Raw genomic sequence first — 10,086 nt, forward strand, 5'->3', positions numbered from 1 at the left:
TTTGGGTATTCGATACAACATATTGCCTTCTTACATACCAAGACTAGTGTTTTCAGCTGAAGCCCATTTTTTGAGTTTTGACCAATGTCCACTTTCAGCAACTATAATTATACCAGTTCCCGATTTTAAAACAACAGGCTTCTCCACGACATGCGAGCCATCCGGTAATTTTCTTTAGGAACATTTAGAAGCAGTTATTGTACTCTCGATTAAACTCATTTTCAATGGGATGCAGCAGTAAAATGCTGGATCTTGATAACTACTTGATTGTTTATATTATAGTGTGAGATCAAATCAAAATGAAAGATAAATTTAACTACAAATATTACTTAGTTATTCCTTAATTAGATTACTTTTTGTACAATTAAATGAGGTATTGCAGCTGAAGCAACTTGTAGAAAGAATCTTTAAATTTCAACACAGTCATCATCATCATCCACATAGTTATCCCAGTCCAATTCGAAAGAACTAGCTGATTTCATCAACTCTGTTAGTCCAGTAAGATCCTCCAGATAAGTGGGAAGGTTAATCGCTTGGAGAACAAAATCCATTCCCCTCGCCCTATATTCTGATACCACCTGGAAAATTTCATACCAACAAGGGTCAAGAAATCTAGGAATCGTATCAATAAGGGCACTAGTGGGGAACAGTTACCAATGGAAAGAAGAACTTACAGTGCTGCAACAAGCTGTACAACTGTCTGAAGAGTGACCCACAAGTGTCATCTGAGAAAACTGTGAGAGCGATCCTCGAATTTGATGTGGTAAAATACCAAGAGGCTGCTCAACATTTCCACCAGTACTGGAGCTTGCAATCTCACCTTCTGCAAATACCCTGTAAAACATGGTGGAACACCAGAATGAAATGTCAACCCCAAGAAAGCAAACAATTCAGAACTCCATTAATCCCGCAACTTGAGGAAAAAAAATTCTTTCCTAGAAGAGAAAACTTAGAAACTTGGATAATTGTAGAGTTATGATTTTGGTTAAGATAATTTTAAAAATTACCCATGAGGGTGATGTAGGATCCCCACTAGGAGCTCCACCGCAAGTGCCGAAGCAATAGGAGCAAGTCCTGGGCGTGTAACAGTGCATTGCTGGTCCAAAGTGCGGTTTGCAGTCGACTGCACAAAGAACATAGGGTTTATGGCTGCAATTGACATGCATAAAACAGCTAGTATATCAAAATATATTGCAAGATAGAAAATTACATCAATAGGTGCAACCACATCATTGCAAAAGTAACAGCCTAATCTCTGCCTTCCACCCTTGTCAGCCAGGTTAATGTTGCCTAAACCAGCTGATATAGCATTCACAGCTTCATCTTTTAGGTCATGGTTAGAGGAAAAAGGACCTGCTCCATGGCGCATAACCAAGAAGCTATCAAATCCTAGAGCTGCAGTTATGGTAATCTGCAAACAATAAATGGCAGGTATAAGCAAACAGAAAATAATAAAACAAATCCATCTTTACCGATCCAATATTCTATGGTTGGGGAAAACAGATTATCTAGATCACAACATAATACAAGTTTGACACAATAACAAAGTGAAACTTAAACTAACAATTCCACATGGTGCGGCACAAAGAATGACAGATTTGGCAAGTAGACCTTGTTAGAATTGGCACACAGAAGTGTAGGTAGCCAACGACTTTCTCTTGTATCAGTCAACAGGAAAACTGCATCATGAGAATCAATAAGATCATGCAGGAGTCTACAATCATCAAGCACACTAAGCTCTTGTTGGCTAGGAACTGGATGTCCAGGCATTGGTATAGCCATCACAACACCATCTGCTTCCTGAGAAAGAAAATATGAATAGCAGAGAAATAAGAAAATCAGTTTTGTCTATTTACATTATCTTCCCCTTTTTCCATACCAAGCCCTGTACTTAAAGAGTACAAAGGGATCAAATGAATTACCACAGCAGGAAATATTCGCTTGAGACTTTTAACTGCTGCTGTGGCTTTAAAATCACCACCATTCAGGCAGTCATCCAACGTATACAGAGATTGCCTTAAGGGATTAGACATAGCCACCCTGCCGTTATCAAGTAATGTAATCTTCCGAACACCCCATGCCTACAAAAGAGATTTCATTGTAAGTCTAAGAAATAACAAATGAAATCTCAATGTAACTTTCTGAGTAATTACCATGAGCATCCGAGCAACTTGGCATCCCAGTGTACCTGCTCCAAGGAGAAGACACTTGAGAGTAGACAAAATGTTTAAGTCCAAAGAAGGCAATGCACGCCATCTCATTAGTTTTAAATTCAAATCTGCGGCAGATATGGCCAACCTGTAAAAGTAATCTTAAAAGGCTGAGATGGGATAAAAATGAAACATACCACAAAGAAGTAAGAAGTTTAGCATGCAAAATACAGAGTAGTAACACAGAGAACCCACCTAGTTGGATCCATGGATTTGGCAAGGCTTATGCATCGAGGTACCTTTCTCCCTTTGTTAAGTTCCCATCCCACTGCATTAGGAACACATTGATGGTCTTTCCATCCTGATATGATACTATTCAAGTTAGAAAAGCTTATGGGAGTAAATTGCAAAGGAAGAAAATTTATCAGAATAGAGCTGTTAATGAATTTCCATAGCTTTACCTTGTGGAACAGCAATAAGGGCTTCACCAACAAGGGACAACGCTAGATCTGCAAAACCACGATTCTCTCTATAGCAAAAAAATCGAACTGATTTGAGATTCCATCTTGAGCAAATAAACGCAAGGAAGTTGCGGAGAGGCCAACCAGGATTGTTTGGAAGATGGCATGGGTCATAAAAACCAAAAAGCAACTGCCAATAGCATTTGTTGTAGCTTTAACAAAGAGATATCTATAATTTCGCGTTTACACATTAATTTTTAGTCTCCCAAATTTAAATATTTCACAAGTCACTAGCCTTTTAGCAATTCAAGAGTTTTGCAGACAGACCTTCTGATTATTGCTTTTACAGGTGTCCCAATCCTTCAGATGCTTAATGGTAGCATTTGAATTTGAATCAACACTGACCAAAAAGAATGGAACATCTGCAGCAGCTTCATGTGACAAAAGTTAGATCAGTGGCACTACTCACGTGTGAACATTAAATATGCATAAACCATAAAGATATGTCAAACATATTTACATAGACATATACATACACCATACAGTTAAGATATCATACTTACCTGCAGTGGAACTTGAGTTACGCCACATGTTACATGCTGCAGAAACAGATTCTGCCTACATGATAAGACTAACATAGTTATAAAAGCTGAAATAATAAATAACTAAATAAATTGTTAGCTTCCATATGGGCAAGAGAAAACATATTCTTAGCACCTCCTCCAAGCTAAACCACTGCGAAGCTGGCCTCAAATCAACCAAAGTTGCTGGTGGATCAAGCACCAAGGCAGGGAAGGCAAACCAGTAATGGAAGCTCCATTTTTTCAGGTCTGCGAAAGAAATAAGAAGGAACCTCAAAAGCACGGAACTGTCCTCCACAGCTTTGCCAATATGAATGTCTTCCCAAATCTAATTATAAGTAAGAAGTAAAGTAGTTGATCATATCAATTTTACCTACAAAGAATTCTACTAGTTTGATGATACCATTTTGACACAGAAAATTACAGATGCGCCGCATGTAAAGTCCAAAAGTAAACCCATTTTTGAACGAGATATACCTTCTTTGCTTCAGCCTTAAGCAAGCTCATTTTGTCAAGCGAGTGGAAGCCTTCCACTGTGTTGGTATTGTAGAGGATGCCAGGGACAGAACACCTATTCCGGTTGCCTTGACTTGTAGTTGGTACTGTCGATTGTTCACTCGACTCAGAAGGCAAAGATTCAGCTAGAAGAGTCAAATGGTTTGATACTTGAGAATGCGAGCATGGCGCATAGAAACCTGGAACAGCTTATCTCAGATTACATGAATATTGCCAACTTTATGACAGAATTCAGTTCACAATTACAACATTAAATTCAATAACTTCATATGACAGAAAAATCGAACTTTTGCTTTGAATAATTGATATTGGTAAAAGCAATAGCTAAAAGTTAACTAAGCGTAGCAGAAAAATTGAAATTTCTTGACCACAAGACACACAAAACTTCTAATTCGTAAGAGAAAAGAAAAACTAACGGACTTTCTCTTAATTTTCTTCTATAAATTGCGCCGTTTTAATTTCCTACCTTTTTTTTTTTTTTTATCTTTTCTAATTAATCGAACAACTTTCTCAGCGAAAACTGACAGAGAATCTACAATAACCACGATCATACCAGCCTCGCAAATAATCCATTTAAAAAAGAAAGAAATCAAAATCAAAAACTGATTAGGCTACAAACCAAAAAAAAAACAAACCAGTGATGGGAATGGGAGAGTCGTCGATGCCAAGCTTGTTTAGCTTCAAGGAGGAAAGTCTGTGCCAGAAACCCTCGTCCACGGAGCTCTGAAACGGTGCGAATTGGAGTACAGATCCATTACCTTGCTCCGCCATTATTGCTTCAAGGTTCGTTTCTTTTTCTTTTCTTTTTTTTTTTTTTTGGGGCCTATGCTCCCTCTTTTCAACTTTTTTCTTCGTTATTTTCGAGTTTTCTAGCAGATTATTATTAACAAACTGCAAAACAGAAGTAGAAAGTCAATCGAGTTAAAAGACCAAATACAAAGCGAGGCTGGCTCAGTTGTAGATTCAAATTAAATAGGGATCGGCTAGGTGGTCTGGGTTTCTGGGTCTCTCGGTCTGGTTCGGTGTCTAACTCCGCCAGTTCTCTTCATCTCTATTATGTCTCGCCATGTCAGCCAGTATTGGACCCACTTTTTCTTCTTCTTCTTCTTTTTAATTATTATTATTATAATTATTCTTCTTTTTTCGCTTTAATATTTTAATTATTCTTATGTATAAATAAAATTTATTATCTAATATTTACCCCCCAAAAAAAATTATTATCTAATATTAAAATATCATGGTATTAGTCATTTTCATGGCTTTAGTTTATGTTGCCATAGAGTGTGAAAAACCAATAATAATAATAATAAAAAAAAGTTTTCTATTATTCAATGATCATCCTATATAAAAAAAGCGAATCAATACAAAATTTGAACTAATTTTATGCTTTTTTCTCTTTTTTTTTTTTATATTATTGGAGGATATTTTCGAGGGAACAACTTACTTTATACCTACCAAGTTTTGGGCAACATATAATGCGTTAATCTCACTTAAAATCTATTAATTGTGTCACATCATCGTTGATAATTGAATCCAACGAATTAAATAACAATGAGCTACTTTCTAGTTTGGATTATAATATTCATTAATAGCAATATGCTACTTTGTAATTTGGATTATAACATTGAATAGTTGGTTTTAAACTTGTGTTTCTATATAATATTAGATCGAAATATTATATTATTTTGTATCATAATTATAACACACGAAACAAATAATCGAAACAGAAACCAAAAGATATGATCCCTGAAATTAAAATCCATAATAACATATGAGAGTCTCTGCATTCGGTTGATTATTCATAATTCATAGACAGCCAACGAATTTTGAACCCACTCCAAACATGTCCATCAGACCATCAGTAATAGAAAATACCGATATATCTTTTGGACAAAGAAAAAGTGTCTCTGTAATACAGCGAACATACCATATGTATCACAATTGGTTGGCAGTTCCACACATCCATGTATGCACACACACACATATAAATATATTATATACATACATAACATATATAAAACCACTATATGCAAATTTTCAGGGTCCACACTGACATGATCAAATCATGAGGATGAGCTTGAGGAATCAAAGTAAGAGATCCTCCTTCTTTTGCTTGGCTGTGTTGTTCTTGGTGAATATTCTGCCAAAGCACAGGCCTTATCCAGTACAGAACTCAGGGCACCGTGCACAGAACTTGCAAGAATTTGGCATTTCTCACCATTACTATTCTCTTCTTTATAACAGCTGAAAACAAATATAATTTTCACTCTGTCTCCCAAGGTTGATATTTCTGTCCTATCCATCTTCAGGTGAAGAACATCCAGAGCTTGTCTTATGTCAGACAGGAGCTCAGATCGGTTACTGGCGCAGATAGTCGCTTTGAAAGAAACTCTTCCGTCCCCTGTCCTGTTGTTGTATGGTTCAACTCTCACTTCATCAGCATCCATCGGAATAAGTAAGCCTTTACTGGCTTCTGCAGCATTCTTCTTCAACTTTTTCACTTGGCTGATAACTTCAGCAAGCAATGTGGCTTTGTCCATCTATGAAATTGTAATTAAGTAACAAGGTTAAAATCTTAAATACATGGATATTGTAAGTAACATTCTATCCTATTAAAGATGCATTTAATCAAGATAAATAAAGCTCAAACTATTGCTTTGCATTGACATAGACTCTTGACTTGACAAGAAATCTAATGTTATGTTGAAGTGCAGGTCCATTTGAAAACCAATAATCCTAAACAATTATATTTCCCATGCTTCACGTGTAGATCTTCCAATATGGAAAACGAATTAACATAATACATAACAGTTATGAAATTTATGGATGTGTTTGTGTTTCTATACATGTGTATATATATATATATATGTTTGTGTGTTCGCTTGTGTGTGTATATGTACGTAAGTATGATTTGTATATCTATGAAGGTTCATTATCCAATAATTTTTTTTGTCTCCTGCTGAAGCTGTTTGCTGCACAAGCAAGACATGTCTTCTTCGCAAATGTAATAATAGTTAATTAAAAGGTTTACACCCCACCTAACCATCTATTTCAGTAAAGCTTGCTCTGTTGACTTCTAGACTCAGTCCCTCATATAACACTTAATTTCATAGCAGAACAAGCAAATCATACTTAAAGACAAACTATATGGAGCCTGTCAAATGAAAGAGATAAATGACAAAGATCGTGCCCCAAAAAAAATAATAATTTAACAAACTCATAAACATTACTTCATCAAGCTTGAAATATAAATATGCAATATGTAGTGGTTGTTATTCTCCCAGATGTATATTTCTAGCTTACAAACTTATCCAGAATAAAAAAATCAAATTAATCAGTCGTGTAACGCACATCTATGCCATACATATAAGTGGTCATGATGTAGACATTCTGACCTACACAGCTGGCACTGTGCCGACCATCCAATTATAATCATCAGTGCTTACTTCCTATGCATATATCATATACAGTCTCTAATTAAAAACAGAGATTAGAAATCCAAAAATTAAGTATCTATATATACACAAATCATCCCGTCGATATTCTTGATATTTAAAATAAATAGGATTATCAAATGACAAGTAGGTTGAAGTTAGGATCAATGACAGGCTACCTTCTTAATTAAAGGTGCCTTTGACTTGATCAAAAACATTAAAATAGAATCACAGATTTTCTATGCCAGCTACTGAATTTCGGTTTTCTTTCTATCATACATAGCTCATATGGAGTAATAAACATGTGAAAAAACCTTTCCTTCTTGTAATTATTCTTTGACATTTAAATATTAACTGTTGGTGCGATTGAAAAACCGAGTTAAAATAAAGAACCAAAATCACCTAGTCAGGACTACGAAATACTGCTGATTGCATACAAATGCGACATTGCATTCTACGATATATAGTATTCTATTTGTACATATGGTTACCCCAGATGCCACTGAGGAAAGATATTCGAGATTAACAAGAATATCATATTCACATCCCACTAAGAACTTTACAAGTTCTAAATTTGATCCCATATAAAATACTACTTCTTCCAGTTGACTTTTGTTACTTTAAGCTAACATCCAGAGTTGACTCTCTTAAATTAAAATACACAAATAATGCATCCAAAAACTAATTTTTCTAATTTGAACAAGGTCTACAAAATCTAAATACGAGACTAGTTGTTTGTAGAACTCCAGAACATGTTAATAGGCTTTTTCTGAGAGAGAGAGAGGGGGGGGCGGAAGAAAGAAGAAGAAGAAGAAGAAGAAGAAGAAGGAGAAAGCAACTTACTACTTTTACATAATCAAGTAAGATATTAGATATTATATATCATGTTTAATCTACAAACTGAAGTATCTTTAGATATTATATATCATGTTAAATCTACAAACTGAAGTATCTTTTTTTAAGTTCTGAAGTCTATATTAAAACTGCATATAAAATTCTAAATCTAACACCGTATGATAAATAGCACATCTTCTAGTTGATTTTGGTACATCAATAACCAGATGACTCCCCAGATGCACAAATAAGAGGAAAGGAATTTACTGGATATGAAATTTGAAAATTTAGAAACGGATTTCGATTCTGGCATAGCTTCAGGATTTCTTGATTACAGCAACAAGAAATAACCATTACCAAAGAAGTTTTCAAATTTAAAATTCAAATAAGACCAAGAGTTTCTTTAGTTTGATGAACACGTAGAAGAAGGTAACATTTACTGCCAAATTAATTTGTCACCTATATTCTTTCTCAAGTACTATACCATCTGGGAATTATTGCAAGAGCTTAGACAAACATGCTATAAATCTAATAATAGACGCCGACAACCAAGATATAAGCATGATTACATTCATGATATTTAACTACTGCTAATTAAAAACAAATAGATGTATAATTTGATTATATAACTATTGTAAAACGATCTACCTTTTCAGTGCAGGGCACGAGACCACGAAGCGTAGCAAGATGGGCATTAATTCTCTCTCTCCTCCTCCTCTCTGCCTCGCTATGGTTTTTCAAAGCCGCCAAAGCCTTGGCCTCTGATACCCCTTTTTTCCCCACCTTCACTGGGGCTTTCACAAGCTCACCCTTCCTACTATCCAAAACCAAAGAATGCGACAACCCAGTTCCTCCACCTCGCAGAACACCACCAAACCCTCCTGAACCATGCAAAAGCGGGTCGAACAGGGCCGGATACTCGGACGCATATGAAGAATTCGAATAAAAACTGAAGGAAGCCATGTTGTTATCAAAATGTTCAATAAAAAGCTTAAGAACCAAAAGTAGAGAAAAGCAGACCAGGCGGGCGAGTAGTTGGAGCGAACCAGAAAGAGAGCTTTGGAAAAGGGAAGTTTAGTAAACCAGCTACTTTGTTAGTCAGAACGAAGATGGTGATCGCTATGGTGACGGTAACTGTTTTAGTAGGTTTGGACATACCTTCCATTACGCAATAAGACAAGGTGTGGGAACGAGGGGGTTCGGGAAAGACGATCAGTGAGAAAACATCCACATTTTCTCCTTAATAATCTTGAACTCGAGCATTTCTAGGCGGATAGGGAAAACCAAACACAAACAAATTAATAAAGGGCTGAGAGGTTTTATTAAGACTCCGTGAAACTAGGCTGGGATTTCGATGGAGTTAAAAGAAGAAAAGGACAAAGAGACTGAGAGTCAAAAAGAGGGCTCTTTGTGAGGTTCACAGAGAGTTGGGAGAAGAGTGCTCTCTCTGGCGTTGGGAGGAGAAAAGAAGGTTTTTGATTTGAACACCAAAGTGTTTCGAACTTTGAAAAATATTGATATGGAGATGCCACGAAGTTCCTTATATATTAGTAGGACCATATATTAAAATTATAAAAAAATTAAAAAAAAAAAAACCAATAATTTTCAACTTAAAAAAGTATCAGTTAAAAGCATATTATATGTCAGATGGGGAAGAAGACTGAATCCTGTTCATCGAAATGACTAAATTAACCTTCTACAAGTATATTTTGGTACTATAAAGAATCCAAACTAGATACAACAAAAGACGTTCAATTTTCTGGTTTTGGATTGGGTAGTGGAGAAAAAAGTCTTGTTCCTCCGATTTTCCTTTATATAGACAAATCCAAATTGTGGAACCCATGGACTTACTATGGCTCCTTTAAAATTGCTTCTTTCAGTTGTTAAAAACAAACATATGATTTTGGAAGGAAAAAAAAAAAAAAAAAAAAAAAAAAGAACAACTTTTAAAAATTTGATGTCTCTATTGTGTTTTTGCCAAATTGAGATAAGTGTCCCTTTTTTTTTTCTTTTTTTTTTTTCCAAAAGTCACAGCCTGCTTTTCTTATAGTAAACCATCCAGATCCAACAAACAAGCTATATTGGCATGCTTTTGTAGACTTTATTTACT

The 10,086-nt window shown here is 35.5% G+C and overlaps 2 protein-coding genes across 3 annotated transcripts; both read right to left on the reverse strand.

Annotated features, from left to right (window-relative positions):
• Positions 1–209: 209 nt before the first annotated feature.
• LOC107411233 (ubiquitin-like modifier-activating enzyme atg7) lies at positions 210–4,747 on the reverse strand. 2 transcript variants are annotated; one of them, XM_016018786.4, is made up of 14 exons: positions 4,344–4,747; positions 3,670–3,887; positions 3,329–3,520; positions 3,175–3,229; positions 2,939–3,033; positions 2,612–2,801; positions 2,406–2,511; positions 2,154–2,298; positions 1,923–2,081; positions 1,612–1,800; positions 1,211–1,411; positions 1,008–1,123; positions 675–834; positions 210–578 (listed from the first exon to the last, which is right to left on the reverse strand). In XM_016018786.4, the coding sequence occupies exons 1-14, from the start codon at positions 4,477–4,479 to the stop codon at positions 408–410; spliced, it is 2,133 nt and encodes a 710-aa protein (XP_015874272.3). In that variant the 5' UTR covers positions 4,480–4,747; the 3' UTR covers positions 210–407. The 2 variants fall into 2 exon arrangements, with proteins under 2 accessions (XP_015874272.3, XP_015874266.3); XM_016018780.4 differs by having other exon boundaries at positions 2,939–3,042.
• Positions 4,748–5,448: 701 nt separating this feature from the next.
• On the reverse strand, positions 5,449–9,493 carry LOC107411250 (transcription factor bHLH106). Its single transcript, XM_048467554.2, has 3 exons — positions 9,023–9,493; positions 8,625–8,925; positions 5,449–6,248 (listed from the first exon to the last, which is right to left on the reverse strand). The coding sequence occupies exons 1-3, from the start codon at positions 9,139–9,141 to the stop codon at positions 5,772–5,774; spliced, it is 897 nt and encodes a 298-aa protein (XP_048323511.1). The 5' UTR covers positions 9,142–9,493; the 3' UTR covers positions 5,449–5,771.
• Between the last annotated feature and the right edge of the window lie 593 nt (positions 9,494–10,086).

The sequence above is a fragment of the Ziziphus jujuba genome, chromosome 1 (genome assembly GCF_031755915.1).
Source record: "Ziziphus jujuba cultivar Dongzao chromosome 1, ASM3175591v1".
NCBI classification, from domain to species: Eukaryota; Viridiplantae; Streptophyta; class Magnoliopsida; order Rosales; family Rhamnaceae; genus Ziziphus; species Ziziphus jujuba.